This window comes from Euleptes europaea, chromosome 13 (genome assembly GCF_029931775.1).
Source record: "Euleptes europaea isolate rEulEur1 chromosome 13, rEulEur1.hap1, whole genome shotgun sequence".
Taxonomy (NCBI): domain Eukaryota; kingdom Metazoa; phylum Chordata; class Lepidosauria; order Squamata; family Sphaerodactylidae; genus Euleptes; species Euleptes europaea.
In genome coordinates, this window is record NC_079324.1 from 11,169,276 (window position 1) to 11,189,523 (window position 20,248).

Consider the following 20,248-nt stretch of genomic DNA (forward strand, 5'->3'; position numbering starts at 1 on the left):
CCTGTGTGAGCGAGCGGGCGGGCGCGAGTAGGAGAGCCCGGCGCGCTCCGACCGGCCGCGAGTGGGTGGGCGCTCGGCCGGCCCGCCCGGACGCCGGCCAGAAGGAGGCTCCGCTCGCCTCAAGCCACGCGTCCCGGCCCGGAGCCGAGAGAGCGCTGCGGCCACCCATGTCCAGCCGGGCCTGGGAGACCCTTCCGTGGTGAGGGCGGCTTTCCCGCCTCGCCCGGCCCTTCGGACCCTGCGCTGGGCCCCTCAAGATGGCGAGCGGGCCAGGCGGGGACGGGGCCTGCTGGGCGCTGGGCGCGAAAGACGAGGCGGCGGCCACCCAGACCGCCGCCGCCGGAGGAGGAGGAGGCGACAGCCAGGGGGCCCACGCGACCAAGCTTGCCGAGGAGGACCCGGAGCTGGCCGAGAGCTCCCCCGCCCCTCCCCCCGCCCAGCCTCCCCATCCTCTGATGCTCCTGCTGAGGAGGTCCCCCAGCACCTCCCTCTGCCTGGTCCAAGAAGAAGATGCCGCCCTGCCCGCGGGCAGTGCCGGGGCAGCAGCTGTGGGGCGAGGGGGGCCTGTTTCCGCAGGGCGAGCCGGCCCTCCTGCGCCTTCTGGGCGGGGAGCCCTCTCTGCTCCTCCGGCCGGCGTGGCCGTGACCTCGTTGGGAGACGACGTGAGGAAGTGCGGCTACCTGAGGAAGCAGAAGCACGGCCACAAGCGCTACTTTGTGCTGCGGGCGGAGAGTCACCTGGCCCCGGCCAGGTTGGAATACTATGATAGCGAGAAGAAGTTCAAGAGCAGTTTGAGGGCGGCGGCAGGGAATGTGGCCCTCTGCTGCCCCCCTCCCAAGCGCGTCATCCCGCTGTACCAGTGCTTCACAGTCAGCCGGAGGGCAGATGCCAAGCACAAACACATCATTGCCCTGTATACCAAGGATGAGTATTTTGCCATGGTGGCTGAGAATGAGGCAGAACAGGAGGGCTGGTATCAGGCTATCAGTGAGCTTATGAGTCAGAGCAAGAGGGGGTTCTTGGAGCAGGAAGACCAGGCTGATCAGCTGCTAGATGATGATGATGAGCATTATGGAACTGCTCTTAGACCAGGCACTGTGTTCAAGGAAGTCTGGCAAGTCAATGTGAAGCCCAAGGGGCTGGGGCAGACAAAGAACTTGACGGGGGTGTACAGATTGTGCCTCTCTAGTAAGGCCATCCACCTTGTCAAACTGAATTCTGAGGTACCTTCTGTCCACTTACAGCTGATGAACATCCGTCGATGTGGGCATTCAGAAAATTTCTTTTTCATTGAGGTGGGCAGGTCTGCGTCCATTGGGCCAGGTGAGCTGTGGATGCAAGTGGATGATTCAGTGGTTGCTCAGAACATGCATGAAACCTTTCTGGAAACTATGAAAGCTTTGAAAGCCTTTTCTGAGTTTAGACCTCGCAGCAAGAGCCAGTCATCGGGTGGTGGTAGCAGCACCAACCCCATTTCATTCATCACTACCAGGAGGCACCTTGGCAACCTGCCACCTAGCCAAACCGGCTTACAGCGAAGATCCAGAACTGAAAGTGTTACTGGTGGGACTCCTCCTACCACCAAGAGCAGTAGTTCTTATCGATTCAGAACTTCTAGTGAAGGAGAGGGTACGATGACCAGACCATTTAGGTCAGTGACTGGGAGCCTTATTCATTTGAATACAGCACGGATGAATTTAGGGCGACAAGAAGGGAGTGGGCGATATGTTAGAGCAGCATTTAGCTCTTCTTATCATACCAGGTCTGCCTCTCTGCCCGTATCTCATTTCCCTTCCACTACCAGCCCCATCAGTGTTTCTTCAAGTAGCGGTCACGGATCTGCTTCAGATACTCTTGTAAGGCCTTCCAGTTCATCTGTCTGTGGTTCCCCGAGTGATGGAGGCTTCATCTCTTCAGATGAATATGGTTCCAGCCCAGGAGACTTCCGATACTTTCGTGTGAGGAGTAATACTCCAGATTCCTTGGGTAACACGCCACCCATTAGAGAGGAGAACTGTTTAAGTGAATACATGTCCATGAGCAAACAACAATTGGATAACAGCTCAAGAGATGAATTCAGGGAAGCTGAAAAATGCATTAGAAAAAGAACTTACTCTTTAACAAAACCTGCTTCTACACCAGCGCAACAGAAAACAACCCAAACTGCAACTTCTTTAGATGAGGATTCTGTTGGAAGCCATGGACATTTGCCTTGTTCTGAATCGCCAAAACTTAAAGATAGTCCTGATCCAGAGTATGGAGAGCCTGCCCTTGATTCTGTATATAATCAAAACAGGAATAAAGCCAGAGATGATGGATACATGCCAATGATGCCGGGAGTTGCATCTTCTCTTGCAAGCAACAATGATTATCTGCCAATGACTCCTAAAACCACATCTGTACCAAAACAGATAAACAGTTCTTTGTCTTCATCTCAGGCTGACTCCAGAGGGTACATGATGATGTTTCCCAGGGCTGTCTCTTCACCGGTACGAAGTCCTTTAACTGGATTTAGCTCTAAAAGCGGTACTGACAAGCTGGCAAATAATGAATATATGGATATGTCACCTGGAAATTCAGCTGCTCCAAAGCCACCAAGTGATTCAAATTATATGCATACCGGTGCTAGTTCTAAAGGTTTTGGCTCTTACTTTTCTCTCCCACGAAGCTTTAAGACTCTGTCAGGACAAAATGGTGAACATAATGAATATGTACCAATGTCATCACCTGGGAAATTACTATATGGTGGCTCTGAAAATGGTAAAAATGCCAGTAGTGAAGTTTTGACTAATGGCCTTTCCAAGTCATCTATTCTGAAAGCTTCAGATGAAGGCCTTGCACAGAACCGGGTTACCAGGCCTACAAGACTTCCACTAGGTACTAGAGGTAGTAACACTATACCAAGAATGTATGATCGTACAATTCCACTTGAGCCATCAAGTCCTGGTGAATATATAAATATAGACTTTGGTGAAAAAGCTAGTAATACACCCTACTCTTTATCTGCAGAAGGATCTCCATCATCTCTTGGCTCCAGTAGTGACCACAGGCAGTCTCCACTGTCTGACTACATGAGTGTTGATCTGGATGTTCAGTCGCCAAAAGCAGCAAAAGAGCTATCTAGTTCCTTAACAGATATTTCAGTTTATGCAAGCTCTAGTATCCCTAGAAACCAGCCTGATGCCGATTATGCTAGGCTCTCCTTTGGCACTGCTTGTGTTAACGCAGCAAGTGGTAGGATTGATGACTACACTGAGATGACCTTCAACATGGCAGCAACACCACCTGGACCATTTGCCACAGGAAGCAAAAATGGCTTGAAGATGGATAGTCCTCCTTCCATAGTTAATCGATTGTGCATTGTTGACCAATATGCTGGTAATAGTGACTTCTCTGTTCCAAGTCCTGAACCTCCGGTGGTCCCCAAAGTCATTCGTGCTGACCCACAAGGAAGGAGGCGGCATAGCTCTGAAACATTTTCTTCTGCTGCCACTGTTACCACTTCTTCTTCTTTCTTTACTGACAGTAGTAAAAGGCACAGCTCTGCTTCTTTTGACAATGTGTGGCTGAAACCTGAAGAGCACATTTCAGATGGCCATGAAAGCAAGATGTCCAGAGATACTTCAACTGGATTTCAGAATGGCTTAAACTATATAGCTCTGAATTTACGAGATAATTCTCTAAACTGTGAGGAGAGCCCCAGTACACCCAATTGCCACCTCTCAAACGGTACTTTGAATCTGGAAAGTGGAGTATATGTAAGCATAGACTTCAGCCGATCAGATGGTTTGAAGTGCAACGCTGCAAGAAAAGGTTTGTAACTTTTTATAACTGCTACTTCAGTGGATGCATAACTTTAATTCATGTGCCTTGTACCACAGGTTTTTAAAACTGGAAAATGAAGCACTTAGTAGTCCACAGTCTCCATTGGATATCCTGTTCTGAACTAATACACTCCAGACCCAAGAGTCTGGCTGCAGTTAACTCATTTCTGTTTTAATTTGGATATGTTGACATACTGACTGGGATTTGTTGGTTTGGGAGACAGAGTAATGGGGCTATTTATAATATGCTTATAATATGTTTGGATAGTTGTAGGTTTACTTTTACTGTTTACTTTTGTGGTTGATTACCAACTTTGGGGTCTGTGCCCTACTCTTCAAAACTGTAATAAAGGGAAATAGCTACACCTTCCAGAGAACAACCATTCATTTGAACCTGGTGACATTAACAGTCATTAAAGGATTGGGACTTGTTTTATGATGCATGTTTTGGATATCCTCAGCAAAAATCTATCCCTGCAAAGTCTTGGGGAATGAAACTTCCTGTTCATAATATAGCAGTCACAGTCTCTCTGCGTTCTTCTGCATTAGAGATGCTTTTATCCATATCACACCTATGGACAGTATGACATGAAACATGCAGGACAACTTAATACATTCGATCACATGGAATTCTTAATTTTTTTTAAATGTAAAAACTGTGTTAGCTTGGACTAGGTCTGTATTATAAATCTAATCTGTTTGCATACTGGATTAATTGTCATGGCTTTCCCCAACCCCAAGTTTTTGGGGAGTTGTAGACTGTGAGGAGGCTAGAATTCTCAGAAGGTTACCAACTGGTGTAGTTTTCTTGCTCCTCTCTCCCCTATGTCAGTTACATTGGCTTACACTTCCAAAGTAGACAGTAATACTTAGAAGACTTGAAGCTATGTTCTTATAAGTGTTTGAAGATCTTGGTTTAGTTTTCAGTTGCATTTTCTTTCATTAAAAGAAGATTTTTACTTGGGTAGTACAGTGGTGTTTTCTGCTGTAAATGAAGAGCAATGCAAGAATTGTTAAGGTTTTTTAGTGTTGTGGTTGTGTAGCAGTCAAAACAATTCTTTTTAGTGTCCTGGCCTCTTGTGTCAGTCTTTTTATATCCACTTCTGTGTCTTAATCTAAAGCAATGTCTCCAGGTACATAATCTATACCTCTTAGTTGGTTTTACTTCTTACAGTGATCAATTTTTCTTTTTTGACGTCTGTGTGTACAGTGGGAGAAGTCAGTAGGAGCCATCTCAGTCTGTCAATCTTATTACTTGAATTACTGTTTGAGGGAAACCAAACCACTTAGCTGCTGTTTTATATTAGTAGTTATTTGTTTTCTGGGCCAGTAGTGTGTTAACAACATCCAAATATCTGCTTCTCCAATTGACTTATCCTGTTCTTGCCACTTGACTTATTCCTGTATCCCTTAAAACACAGACTGTGATAAACTGGTTGAAATGCTGATTCAAGGCTTCTAGGCATACTTCAACTGTCTGACAGTGCAGTCCTTGCAGAGTTACTCAATTCTAAGCCCACTGAAACGAATGGGCTTAGTCTACAGTAGCTCTCTTTAGGATTGCACTGTTAATGTATTTGTCAGCTTGTGATGGGTTTCATGACTTCTGATCCTTTTGGAATGTAACAGTGGAAAAGATCACACAAAATATGCCACCCTGTAAGCACTGTGTAGGGCTTTTGAAAAGCATGTGGATTGCCTGTGTGTGTGTATTTGTTTGGTCCCCAGGTGCAACAGTTCTCAGAAGTGCTTTTTCTAAATTATTGAATGACAATGAGTTTTCCTTTTTTTAATTAAATAAACCTTAATTCAGCAAAGTTAGAAGTGGTGAAGATCTGTACTGATTTTTGTTTTCTCCCAAGGTGTTTTGCTCAATATATTTATATAATAAAACACAAATGGGGCAGCCCGTTTTAATTTACAGTGCTGATCTTTATTACTCCTTTTAAACTTGGGGCACTTTCTGGTTTTCAACATCTGTTTAAAAGCCTTTACCTGTCAGCATTGCTGTTCAAACTGAAACAGGATTAACACAAAAATTTGCAGGCCTGCATTTGGTAGCATTGTGCATATAACTAACTTGTATTTCCTTAGTGAAAGTTTATCCCATGAATAAGTTTTAAGTATGAGAGTGAACAAGAAAAATCTGTGAATTTTAAGTAGCTGGGTCTGCTTGATTTCAACATTGATGAATATTTGTTGTTTTGTTCAAAACTTTTTAATTTGAACATTTAATGTGAAAGAAAGATTCTGTTATATGTTCTGGCACAATCCTAGGTGGAGTAATCCAGACTTCACTTCAGTGACTCTGTGTTGGGATAGGCACTGATGTGATCATTATTTTCATCAGCCATTTGTAGCTAATCATTATAGCAAAAGAAAACCTATTCTCAAAGGTCAGAAAGTGCCTAACTAGTTGAAAGTTATGATGAACTTTTGAACCCTAGAAGTAGAGCGTTGGAGTCTCTTTTACTCAGTGGCTGTATCAAGTGAGTCATTTTTAGAGACATCATGACATGCATCACAGTCAGAATAAGGCCTCTCCTGTCCCAAATACTGCTGCATTCTTCCATTTGCACTCACAGGGCTAGGAAAAGGTGAACCCCACAGAACTCCCAGCCCATACCCAAATTGCTTGGGATAATCTGTGAGTGAGGAGTAAGTGCAAAATGTTGTTTCTAAATTATACATCATTATAATGTCCCTTATGTGACGTGATATGTAAAATTCACACTAGTACATTTTTATAAAGGCTGTCTCTGCAAAAGAATAAGTGTGTTTGAATTATTCTGTAATTTTTATCTTCCTGTTGGAATAAGTAAAGAATGCTTCTTGCATGAGACCAAGTCAATTTTCTGTTTTAAGCATCTCATTTGAAAAAGCCCCCCCCCCCCAAAAAAAAGATTTGCATGTAGAATTCACCAGCATTACAGAGGAATGAAATGGGGCAGTGGAACTGTGACCTGAGGCTTCCCAAGCATGTCGCCGAGGCATGGAGCACTTTGGATCTACACACTTGGGCTTAAGACTTTGAACCAAGGTTTGATCTTCAAGTCATCCCTGAGGAACTCATTTTCATTCTCTTTGCCAGGCCACATTATCGTCTCATGATAGCTTGTTTTTAAAACTTGTAACGGAACTGCCGTTATGCTTCAATGAAAAGTTCCATAAGACTTGTTCAAGTAAAACTTGAAAATCTTACATGCGGCACTGTAATCCCATTAACACAAGAATAAGTTCTTAAGATAGCCTAAAGTTAAATGCCAGGACCCCCTCTTCTGACAGTGATTACAAAAGTTCCTACTTTACCTGGATCCAAATAAGTTGTAGGAATTTTTAGTTAGGTTAGAGGGTTGCTCTGCTCCTGTTCCAGACATTTTATGAATGGGGAAAGTCCGTAGTGTTACTCTACATCACTGAATTATTGCAGCTGGGTAGTAAAACAGTGCAGGTTCTGTGGCAAATCAAATCTGACTTCCTTGGAGTGTAAGTTTTGGGTTGGTTCCTGCTGAAGTTTTCTGCAGCTGGAAATGATTTCTCTTTGTGGAATGTGATTTTCTCGCTTCCCATGGCAGTCAAAAGTGTCACCTGAAATGCTAATTCTGGGGGATAGGGTACCCCCAAGAATAGCTTGGGAGGAAGAGCAGATCTGCTTGCGGCAATTCTCCAGGGGTTACAGTGAGCATAGCAAAAATACAGTAGCTTTTGTTACTCACCTGGAACTCTGCAGGAAAGGAAGCAGTTTTGGGGAAGGGATGCTGTGGAAAGATGGCCATCTGTCTGCAATACTGATTCTATGACCTTAGGAAGATCATGAGAGGGAGGGCATTTTGACTATCTTCTGGGCATGGAGTAGGGGTCACTGGGGTGCAGGGGAGGTAGTTTGGAATTTCCTGCATTGTGCAGGGGGTTGGACTCAATGACCCTGGTTGTCCTTTCCAACTCTATGTTTCTATGAAAGTCATCAGGTAGCGAAAGGGTTCGACACCTTCCCCTCTTCCTGCTGCTTCTCAGTTCCACTGGGCCCCTACGCCTTTAGTAGCATTCTTGTAATACCAGGGGCTGATGGCATTGTGTTGCATGGATTTGCATGTAAGGTTTAGTTAGGTTCTTGCATATAAGCTAAAGTGGTTTGGTTTCACTTCATGAATCACTGATGCAAAGGTTCCAAACATATCAGCTCCCCAAATGTGTGACTTTTTGTCCATATCATTTTATCTAAATTAATGAGCCTTCAAAAACATCTTCATATTTTTAAGATCTGATGCAGACTCTTTGCAAATATAAGTGAACATCAGCTGTAAAAAGAACAAAGTTAACCCTCTAATTATGTGCTACTTAAGAATCTAAAAATAGATTAATATTAAAGACTGGGGGAATGTATGGGAGAGAGGAGGACAGTGAAGTTCATTGCTCTCAAATACAGTAGAAAAATTATCTAATGACATGTCAGTTTTTCCACAAAATTAATTGTAATTTTGATGTGTCTTTTTGATACATTTTTTTTGTCCATATTTTAAACGTGCTGTAGTTGTGCCTCTAGTCTGAGTCGTACGCAAGCCTGTTTAACTGTGTTCTGGGTTGTGGTGATGTTTCAGTGATATTTACAAATACTACCTTATGCTGCTGTAAACTGCCTTTTGGCCTTGCCCTGGGATGGTTCCCTCCCGATTCCCGTATAAGCAGCAACAGTCACCGTCTTGACCTAAATTGCAGCTGTGCCTGAGAATGCCAAGTATCACTTCGCCTGCAACTTTAGAACCAGCTGAAGAACAGATTTACACAGCGTGAAAGTGAATTGATTCTGTTTGGGGTTTTTAAGGTTGCATCATCAATGTTGTAGGAAAGTTGGCTTAAAACATTCTCAAGTAGATTTCAAGGTGGTGTTGCTGATCTAACTGAACCTGCTAACTATTTTATTGATGCTGGTGATCAGTGTTAGAAGATGCAGCACACTCCTGGAAGGGATGCAGCGCCATTCCTTGCTCAGTCGGCACTCCTTTTTTGCTGCTTAAGAACAGTCACAGATGGCTTTCTCTACATTAGGGCTTTGTTGGAACTATTTGGGCAAGCTACCTGCTAAAAATGTTCTTTTGTGGACTAGTACACTTGTCTCCTTGAAGTGATCGGTTCGTCAGTGCAGATAGAGGTTTCCGCTGGAGTATGGCCTTTATGATGTGAATGTAACTGAAGACCATGAAAAACATGTGGTCACTTTACTGCTAGGACAGCTTTAGGGTGGGAGATCTCAGCAATTGCAGGGTTTTAAAAAATAATAAGCAAATTATTGGACAACTGGCTTTCTCATTGAGTTCCTGTAATGACATCCAAGCTACCTGAGAGCTATAGGTGCAGTAACATCCTATTTAGGAGTTGAGCAGAAGCAAGAGAATGTTCATCCTACTTCAAGTCAAGCCTTGACGGTTTTTCTTGGCGTCAAGGAACCAGCCCAGGCTCCTCCAGGAGCCAGCTAGGCTCATTTTTCAGTCTTTATGATTTTGTATTTTTATGACCATACTTTCTTATGCTAGGTGCCACAGTGAAATTTCTAAGCGCCATGGCGAGCTGGCACCTTGGGTTTGTAGGGCAGCTCATCTCCATAAATCCAGTAATAATGCTCTGTTGAAAAAAAGAATGTGGAGGAAGGGGTAGGTTGACATGACAGCAGGATTGACAACTGACTGGAGGACAAAAATGTCCTGTCTCTTTAACAGAGACTTAATGAGATGTCATGTACCCCCTTGCCATGAAAATTTTCAGCTGCCCATTTCCACAGTTTAAGTTTCTGTTGATGGGACAGGACACTCCTTCCAGGCCTGTTGGCAACCCTACTTAGCACCATGACGGTAATCCTAATTTGTACAACTAATCTGTGGATTTCCAGGGGCAGACCTTGTGCACAGTAACCTAGATTTTCTTATGGCTTGCTGAATTTAGACTTAAGAACTTTTATGAGGAAAGTTCTGCAGTCAAAATTTGTTTTGAAATAGCATAGTGAGAAATAGGAAGGTATCAGCTGGGGTCTTGTTATAAATAGGTTAAAGATTTGTAAAATCTTACTTTGTGGAGGGAGCTGTGGAGGAAGGGGGGGAGAGGAAGGACAAATCTTCACTGCTGTTCTCCCTAAAACTCTGGTGACTCATCCTTAAATAGTTTGTGTGACCCAGAGAACCACCTTCTCGGCCCACCCTGCAAATTGCTGTTTGTTTTTCACTTTGGTCACATGTAGCTTTATTAGGCATCTTGAAGACAACCTAATGATCACCTTCACACTGGACATGTTGGAACAGAAATGTGTTGTTTTTGAGGAGCAAAACAGCATTTGCTGGATTGAGGGAGAGACGGCAAATGCTTGTATCATCAGGTCATCAGAGCCGCTGCTCACTTTCTCATGGCCAGCCTCCTGTGCCTTGAACAAGAGTGTGACCAGAGGAAATCTAGCAGGTGGAGCCTGTCCCTATAGTGGGGATCAGGCAAAACATCCCTTTCCAAATAGTCAATTCTAACAAGTCAGTGCTGCAGCATTGCAAAAAAAGGAGGCAGAATGGCTGCTCACCTGGCTGCATGAACTGTGACCCAGTTCCAGAGTTCACAGACAAATTTAGTTTCTTCTGCATGTTTTTAAAAGAAAAACACATCATCTTTGCCCCCTGGATACGTGGTTTTCAATAGGCAGGACATGTCTAATACAGAGCAACTTTCAGACTTGCTTACCTTGTAGGACAGCCCTTTCCTGTATTTGTTGATGTGTCTTTCAGTGAGGGTCAGACCGGATTGCGACCATCAAAGGACCTGGGGCTGGTACCCGTACAAGTCAAGAAGGAGGGACATAGTAGCCAAACTGAAGTTATAGCATAGGGTAAGGGCACGAGTTGAAACAAATGTAATGAATGGCTATAGGGAAAGCTACAGGCAGGGCTGTAGTATTCTGTAATTTCATGCAAGTGCAGACAAGCAGCCACGTTGCACATTCTGGGGAAAAACAAGTTTCTAGTGTGGCTGGGTAGTTGGAACTTCAAGATCTGACACAAGTCATGTCCCATTTGGAACTGAAGCAAAAGTTCCTAATCAGAGCCAGAATGCTTTTGGCGTACGAGGGCGATTCCTGATCCTCCATGTCTGGTTTTGTTTTCTTGGTCAGCGGGAGGGACCAGAGCAGCGAGGGAAGAGGGTGTCTTGCCATCAAGGGAAATGCATGTTGATTGGGACATCATCCAGTCAGAAAGTTCCTGCCAATGGGACCATTCTACTGGGCATGTTTGTTTGCAGTTGTTCCTGTTTTTACATTGGTAATTGCCTCGTCTCAGTAACAATGGAGGGGATTCATTTCTGAGCTGCTCCATTTGGAGCTGTGCATGTGCTAGGCAGACAGAGGAGAGGCTTTATTGATTTAATTCATTAATAGCCCTGCCTTTCTCCCCAATGGGGACCCAAAGCAGCTTATACCATTCTCTATTGTATCCTCACAGCAACCCTGTGAGGTAGGTTAGGCTGAGAGAGTGTGACTGGACCAAAGATACCCGAAGAGCTTGCATGGCCCAAGTGGGGATTCGAACCTTGGTCTCCCAGATACTAGTCCAACACTCTTAATCACTATACCATAATTGGTCATTGTATTCTGGTTTTTGCCGTAAATAAATTCATTCATTCATTCACTACAACACAATGGCTCTCATCTGCTGGCAGCAGATCCGTATCTGCCGGAAGCAAGGAGTGGAGGGGGGAATGAAGGCAGTAGCGATCTGTTCCTCCCTTTGCACATGTTATGGAGACAGACATCCTTGGCTTGCAGACATTTGAACCATGTCCTAACCCCAGCATCTTACTCTAGAGCTTTCAACACTCCCACCAAGCTAAACTGACTTTGCTAGCAGAACTGGGTGGTGAGAAATTCTGAGTAGCAAGGTGTGGTTGTATTTGGGGTTCACTCCCCTTGTCTGCATACAGTGCTTCTGTTTAAAAATGTGCATCCTGTCAACTTCCTGCTTGAGTATTATGGGGAAAGGATGGGGAAAATGTGCTTAATCCAGTTCATACTACCTCCCTGTGCCTACTCGGCAAGTGAGTTTTAATTGCCTCCATAATTGGGTGCTTTCTCATTTCTACCTGAAATTTGGTTGGAAGAGTCTGTTGGATTGGAAGTAGAATTTCCATTCTATGAGTGGGTGGGGAGGAGAATTTACAACTGAAAAAGACTATTGGATCAATTACCTAATATTGGATCTATGACCTCACCTTTGATTCCAGTTTGAAATGATAGAAATTGAATATTTCAAATGACCTTAATCCAACACCAGTTCTTTACCCCATAGTTTCTAGTCCATGTGCTTGCGAAGTCAAGGATTAAAATATATGGGTGATGCTGAAGGTCTTCTGGTACTTTCCACTTTCTCTTCCACCCCATTTCCCCAGTAGTAGAAGCAGAATGAATTCTACAAATAAAAGAGAATGTTGTTGTGCACACAATTGTAGCTGTACTTCAAAACTTCATTAAATATTTTTAACATACAAATAAAAGAGAATGTTGTTGTGCACACAATTGTAGCTGTACTTCAAAACTTCATTAAATATTTTTAACATACCTCTATACTTGTTGAATGCAATGTTCCTTCTGTCTTTAACCCCTCCCCAGACTCTCTTGTTTTCAGTTCCATGCCTTACTTAATGTTTTAAGTACCCGCTGAACTGTGGCATTTCCAGTTCTTGTCTTCACCCCCATATTACTTTGGCTTCTTGTATTTTTCAGCCTTGAATTCTCCTCTTTCCCCATTTCATTGCGTCCAGCAGCTCCTGGAAACTGTGCCCTAGTCAGTTTCGCCCTTCAGGGCTATCACACACCAGGCTGTTAAATGTTTTTTGGATGCTGTTAAAAAGCATGGCTGGGGGGCTGACTACAGATAATTTTTTTTCAGATATCTGTGACTGCAGACTGACTTTTTCTAGAGTTCTAGTAAAAAGTCTGTCACCAGGGAATAAATTCGAGTTACCCAGAATGATCATGCAGCTGTGTATCTGTGCCTTGGATACTATTATAATACACAATCATAGAAAATAAAATGAAGAATTGTTCAATTAGGCCAAGAACAAATTTGAGTCAAAACACGTGGATGATCACTTCCCTCACTCACTGCTTCCCGACCCACTTCCCCTGATCCGCTGAAGAGATTGAATAGGAAAAGCAGCAGGCAAAGGTAAGGTTAAACATCCAACACTTGGCCTGCCTCTTCTGCAGTGGGAGTTTTACCCTCCTGCCCCCTCCCCATCACCCTGGAGAAACAATGAAGGTATGCAGTGGCAGTAGAACTTTTGCCCTGCGACCACCTTGTCAAGTCTGTTTGTGAAGGGGCATAAATAACGGGCCATGTTCCTGCTACTAGACCAGCAGGAGAATAACTGCTTCTGTGAAGCCATTAATAGTTCATCATTTCTACCAGAAGAACCATTGCCGTAGAGACAAGTAAGCTAAGTCTTGTGTACATGTTGGAAGAAATGGAGCATTGCTGGTGGCATTACACACAGGTTTCCACCTGAATGTGTGCGCTGCTGCTGGAGCCTGAGGAGGGGATATGAGATGGGACCTTTATGGTTGCTATATCTTGGTTGTCTTGGTTGAATTGTGGACCCAAGGAATCAGTGACAAATGGTAACAGAACACCGAGTGGACTACAGGGTAGCAGCAGTAAGACAGACCCGGTGGGTGGAGGAATCTGTTGTAGTGGCATCTTCAAAATGTGGCCAGGTACTACCTGCTCTGCATTGAGAGTAATAATTACTCAATGTTCTTAGGCTGTCTTTGGCCAGAGGCTGAGAAGTCTTCTGGCTGCTGCAGTTAATTTGCCATCTTTCTGCTTCACGTACCGATTATCTTCTCTTTGGATCATCAGATTGGGAGCCACTAGTTGAATAGTAAGGCAAAGGTATCTGAAGTGCAGTGTGTGTGTGTGTTTTCTGTTTCCATGGACGTTGGTTAGTGATTCTGAGGGGAGTTTCTTAAGGGGTTGTGAGTGGCCAGTGGGACGATACATTCTCCTGCTTGGGGAAGTTTGTTTCAGTACAGCATAGTGGGAATCAATATAATGCTGAATATATTCATGGTTTTGCCTTTGATTTTTCTTGGGAGGGGGATCATGGAGATCAAGCAAAACTTTCTGTGTGTGACTTGGCATTTCCCAAGACTCTCTCATTGCTTCCTTTGAGAACAGGGCATAGTCTGTGGAGATTGGCTTTGTGAACTGTACATGGGCTATTCGTGGGCAACCCTTTTGTACATATAATTTAAACATTTGAACTAATCCTTAGGGTGAATAAGTGATTGGAAACAGTTTTTGCCAGGTCCACATAAGCAGGCTGCGGCCCTGTCTTGGGATTGATGTCTTTATGTGAAAGTTGTGTCCTTTATGTGATTCTCTGAAGCTGGTGTGCCTCTGATATGTTACGGAAAATGTTTGGGGGGGGGGATAAATCTGTAATACATGATAGCTGTCCAGTTCTTGAGGGAATTGGTTGTGGTGCCAAGCACATAATGGTGGGGTCTCCTGGTGGCATCTTTACAGTTCAGGGTTCTGATTTTGATCACTGATGCTCTGAATGACTTGGATGCTGCATACCTGGGACATTGCCTTTCTCCCATATGTTCTGTCTCCAAAAACATGACTGTGGGATTCTTGTGGGCTTCTCAGGGACTGCACTGCAAGCTCCATTCTCTAATTATTTGACAGTTGGAGCCTGTGCATTTGGTGGAAGCGCTTGACTTCTGGGGCTGGCTTCTGTAGGCCAGAGTGAAGTGAGTATAGGCAGAAAGAGAGGCTGGTGCTGGAAGGTGGGTTTCTCCATTGTTGTAGCAGTGTTCCTAAGAGCACCGTAATGGAATGGCTGGCACTCATTTATACATCACTGGGGTGGGAGCTGAACTTGCTTACTACTTGTAGTGGCTGCAGGCATTGGGAATCAATCGTGTTTCTATCTGCATAGTTGCATCCTAGGACTTGGTTCATGGTCATGCTAGAAATGCTGGGGTGGAATAGAGGGGTATCTTTGCACGTATTCAGTGACGGCTATCAGATGGTTTGAAGTGTGATTCTCTGGTAGTGAGAGAAGCTGCCCGTTTAGCTCACTTGCATTGTTATCGTGTGGTAGTTCTTGGAATCGATGACTGTCTGATAACAACGTGTATCTTTCTCTGCTTTCTTTATCTGGATTATTTATAGCAACAGTATCTACGTATAAACTGTTAAAGAATTGATATGCATTTAATGTAATGAGTGTTCTCAGAGTTCCTAAAGGAAATACTGTGGACAGCTGGGAGCTTGCAGTTATATCGAGTTCAGGTAATGTTCATTTTACATATTAAGCAGGTTAATGGAAAAAACGGAAGGAGAGAAGAACCCAATTCACTTCTTCCCATGAAGTTTTAACTACCTTCCTTTGATCTGTTAATTGCAGAGACGTAATGCCATTTACTGCATGTAAAGAAGCATCATTATAATTAAGTTGCAAGAGGGAAATTCTTTGTATTGTATTGGTGTACAGTTTGCCACTCAAAGGCACAATCTGGTCTCCAAGCGTATGTGCAAAAACAAAACAGACGTAGAGGGCACTTAACCAGGGAAACACAGTGAACAGATAGTGGCACAGATAATGTTGGTTGTGGTTGGAAAAAAACATGATCGCATTTTTATCTAACCCTTCCTCCAGAGAGCTCTGTGTGTTTCACATGGTTCTCTTCTCCTGTATTTCACCCTCACAACAGTAGTCCACAGCAGAGGTAGGTTCAGCTGCGAGAGCGGTAGGCCCAGCCTCACTCAGAGAGGTTTTTGGTAGAGAAGGGATTTGAACCCAGGTGCCCCAGTTCTTGATGAACGCTCTGACTGTTGTACTACACTGGCTGTCAGAAATTCAAGGAATATTATCAGAGGACTGACACTTCTACGTTAGCGTCTGCTTGTCCGATATTTGAAGCTGATTTAATGAGGGAGGTTGGCTGCATATTGTGGCTATTTAAGAAAAGTTGGGTCTGTGCATGAAATGTGGTCCCTGCGTGGAGATCAGTTCAGTTCCAAGTGGCAGCTTGCCCCACCAGGTGTCGGCAAGCAGCAATTGTATCTCTGCCACTTCTTATCTGCTTGTGATGCCAAGAAGAAAATTTCCCAGTCCTTGGGGTGAGCTGCTGCATATGAGCAACTTGCCACAAGATGGGCACGTTCAGCAAATGTTTGCCTTGTAACTTTAATAGGCAAGGGATATGGGGTGAAGAAAGCTGATAGGAAGAAGGTAGATTCCTTTGAAATGTGGTGTTGGAGGAGAGTGTTACGGATACTGTGGGCTGCCCAAAAAAACAAATCAGTGGGTTATAGATCAAATCAAGCCTGAACTGACCCTAGAAGCTAAAATGACTAAACTGAGGCTGTCATACTTTGGTCACATTATGAGAAGACAAGAGTCACTGGAAAAGACAATCATGCTAGGAAAGGTTGAGGGAAGCAGAAAAAGAGGAAGACCCAACAAGAGATGGATTGACTCAATAAAGGAAGCCACAGCCCTCAATTTGCAAGATCTGAGCAAGGCTGTCAAAGATAGGACATTTTGGAGGACATTGATTCATAGGGTCGCCATGAGTCGGAAGCGAATTGACGGCACTTAACACACACACAACCTTCTAACCACTTGGTATTGTTAAGTAACGTGCAACATTTGAGTTCCTGATGGTTTGTTCTTTTTAATTGCATAAGTAAAGTTTTTAATTTGGAAAAGTTGGGGACCCAAATTAGTCCTCTTTTGTGACCCAATTCCTAGTCAACCCTAAATTACAGCAATATTTTTGTGCCTGTTGTAAGCCTGGACAAGAACATTGCTGTGAGTCCAGGACCACATACTGAGCTGTATGCTACGTTTTGCTGAAGGGAACTACGTGAAACTTCTGCTAGGACAGTTGCTGTGATCCCTGAGCATAACTGACAAGAGCCCAGTTGCTGGGTAGCAAGATGGGGCTCTACTGATGCTTCCGCACAGTTTATCTCACGTTTTGACCACTGTGTTGTGGGCTTGATAAACATTGATGTGTTTGGGGGAAGCATCACTCTGTCAGACGAGTTCCGTCTCCTGCTCTTTTGTAGCTGTTGCTGTACAAAAGAGGTGTGGTTATTTTGAAGAGGGAATTCTCTCAAGATGCTGGAATATTCAGAAGGACAAGGGATATGGGGTGTAGTTCTTTCACTGGCGAGTCTGCCACATGTGAGACAAAGTAACCCATAAGTCGCGCTTTTGGAATAATATGAACGTGCTAAGAGGCACTGGTTCAAATCAGTTAAGGGGAAAAGTATTCAGTACTGGAATAGATTGGGGACCCCTGACCCAAGGGCTTGTATGCCTAAAGTGGTGCCCATGGGCACCATGGTGCCCGCCAACACCTTTCCTGGTGCCTGCCACTTCTTTTAGCAAGTGGGTGTGGCCAGGTGGGGCTTTTGCCCAGCATGGCTTCTTATTGGCTTTGGAGATTTGATAAACACAGTGCTTTGGCTACATCTGCCACCACTGCACAAGCATCTTCACTGTGTTACTGAAAGTAAACTTCGGCGGTCATTTTGTGGCTGCACCCACCATACTGTGTCAGAATTGCAAAGTTCCCTGCAGGCTCGAAAAGGTTGGGGGCCCCTGCCTTGGGTCGTGCCACACACCAGCCCTATACTGCAGCATCTGGCCAAGTGCCTCATTGCCTGCCCTCCCGTTTTGTGGTCCCAAATGGGCTGTGGAAAGCAGGTCTCTGCATCTCAAAGGGCTGTGCTGTATGGTTCACGTGCCACTAAAAATTTGATAGGCTGGGGAGATCTTGCAGAAGAAAAGTACGCTCTGCCTTTTGGTAAAAAAAAAGAAAAAAAGAAGAAGAGCTGGACATAAAGAATAGGGGCAACAACTGGTCTATGTTAAGGTCTGGGTAATTTCTACAAATGTCACTCACTCTGTATACCATGTACATTCAATAAGCCAAGCCGGTCTTTTTCTGTTCTTACACTAAAATATATTTCTTTCCCTCCAGACTGATGGCATTACCATGGAAACCATTGTGAGAAGAGCAGGCTTTCCAGCTGGTGTATCCATAACTGTGTGGTGCTTTTGGAAGCAGAGCCCATCTTCAGCCATCTCTCTTCACTTCCACCAGCACAGACATAGAGACGCATCATCAGAATGATTTTTCATCGAGTGGCCGTGAAGTCTGCTGTTGTGTTAATTTGAATGAACCCTTTATCATAGATGAGCCTTGGCAGAGGTTTCTTCACCCTCTGAAGCATACCTGTCTGAGTGACAATGTGAACGCTGGAGTGGAGATGAGGACAGCTTCCCGTACTACTTCTGCTCTTTCCCCATCAGTTTCTGTTTTGAGAAGTCATGAATTGGTGTCTGAGAAATCTACCTAATATGTTTTTTTTTTTGCTTTTTTCTAGTACTTGAAATGAAGTACATGTTATAAATGGTTTAGAATTATTGCTATGGGGGGCAGTTCTAAAATCCATTTGGAGGGGATGAGAAGAATAGCTTAAGGCTTGTGAACCTGTGATCCTGAGCGTACTGACTTGCAAGTCTCATGAGAATCAATTTAGGCTTGCAACCAATGTCCTGATTGGTAAATCCCAATGCAGACTGTGGGAGAATCTTTCTGTCCTCCATCTTTCTCTCGGCCACCCCATCCCCAGTTCATCTTCTGATTGGTGTCTGCCTTTCTGCCTTGCGCATGGTGCAAGAGAAGACGAGCCGTTTACGTTCTCCCTGTCTAGGCAGGGGGAGGAGGGAGAAGCCACTGCTGTGCTCCCCCTCAGCCGTTACAGCCCTCTTTTCAGAGAAGCAGTTTTGTCAAATGATAAGCCGATTCTTTACAAATGTAGCAACAACTGTTCAAAAACTGAAGGGGGGCAGGGAGAGATAATGGTTTCTTGTTTTTCTCTCCTGGAGAAACCGTCAAGTAAGCAAAAGTTACAAATCTTGCACGAATGTAAGCCCACTGAATTAAGTGGGGCTTATTTGCAACTCAACACCCAGTGGATTAGGCTGTATCCAGCCCCTCTAGAGCACACAGCCCATTTAACTGCGGCTGCCTTTTTCAAGGCTGTAAGACATGCCCTGTTTGTGGTGAGGCTTCATGGCTACTGACACATGACAATGTCAGATTTGGGCTTCAGGGGAGAAAAATGGTACTCAAGTGACTCCTTTTTTTTTTTATCCCTTTACGGTACAAGCAATTTATAGATCCTATACCTTCCTCCCTTAAAAAAAAAAACTTGTCTGCTCAAATCAAATATTTGTTAGTGAGAATATCTGGAATAAGTAGAACTGAAGAACTGGTTGTATCTGATTATAGTTAAGCTTTCTGTTACATCTCCCCGTGTAGTTATTTGTTAGTTATGCATTTTGGAGAAGAGGGCCATAGGCGTGTGTTTTTTTTTTTAAGTTCAAATGGAAAATGCAGACTCTGTATATTCCCCCTGCATTATAATGTTGATATGCTAGTGAGCTTTTGTAGAGAGAAACCCTTAATCTTAAACTTAACAATGAATGCTCCCTTTTATTTGGAGCCACTGTTTTGTTTCTACTCCAAATTGGGGGGAGGGGAAATCCATAACTAATCATGTCCTGTAAGTATGCGAAATGAGGGGGATGACATTTCCTTGCTAGTGGGTGTTTAAAATTGGAAATTGTAGGCAGAATCCAGACGTCTCACTTTGTGGACGGATGTCTTTAAAGAGCAAGGCACTAGTTGGTACATATAGTATATACTAATATTTAGAAGCACTGATAATGGAAAGGGTTGAAAGTGGTATGCAAGTCCTCAAGCGCCACACAGCTGGTATTCCTCCATTGTATATTGTACAGGTCTGGAGCTAGGGGGTTCACCTCGCCTTCGAACATCTGACCTTTTTGAGGTACTAGACAAGATGGTGTAACAAATTAGACCCTGCTGTCAGTTTTGATGTTCATTACTGTGTACTGGAATCTATTTTTTGGGTTAGTCTTAATGTTCATGTCACACAACTTTATTGGTAATTTTTAGCAAACATAGTTGGTATCCATGAGATTATGCAGGGCCTGGTAATCTGAAGGAAGAGGCCACTGCAGAGTTTAAAAGCACAGATGACTAGTACCTGAATCTAGAAAAGCAAGGTTTTCAAGAATACAGTTAACTAGTTGCTGCTAAACAGATTTTAACTTTTTAAAAAAAGAGAGACCACTTTTCTAGACCACAAAACTGTCTTGCCATATATGTTTTGTTCGGACTCTGTAAATTAACAATGCAATAGGTACTGCCTTTAAAAAGAAAGCTTTACGTCTTTTTATTTGAAAGAAAATGAAATTTGGGTGGTAGTTCAGAAGATTAATTGAGGGGGGGAAGGTTAGTAAATGTTACATTCTTTACATATTAGAGGCTTGAGGAGGTA

General features: G+C 43.8%; 1 protein-coding gene across 1 annotated transcript; it reads left to right on the plus strand.

The window, feature by feature from the left end:
* The first annotated feature begins 257 nt into the window (after positions 1-257).
* Positions 258-17,996, plus strand: IRS4 (insulin receptor substrate 4). The gene is made up of 2 exons (XM_056859454.1): positions 258-3,813; positions 17,857-17,996. Exons 1-2 carry the CDS (start codon positions 258-260, stop codon positions 17,859-17,861), a joined length of 3,561 nt encoding a protein of 1,186 aa, XP_056715432.1. The 3' UTR covers positions 17,862-17,996.
* Positions 17,997-20,248: the final 2,252 nt, after the last annotated feature.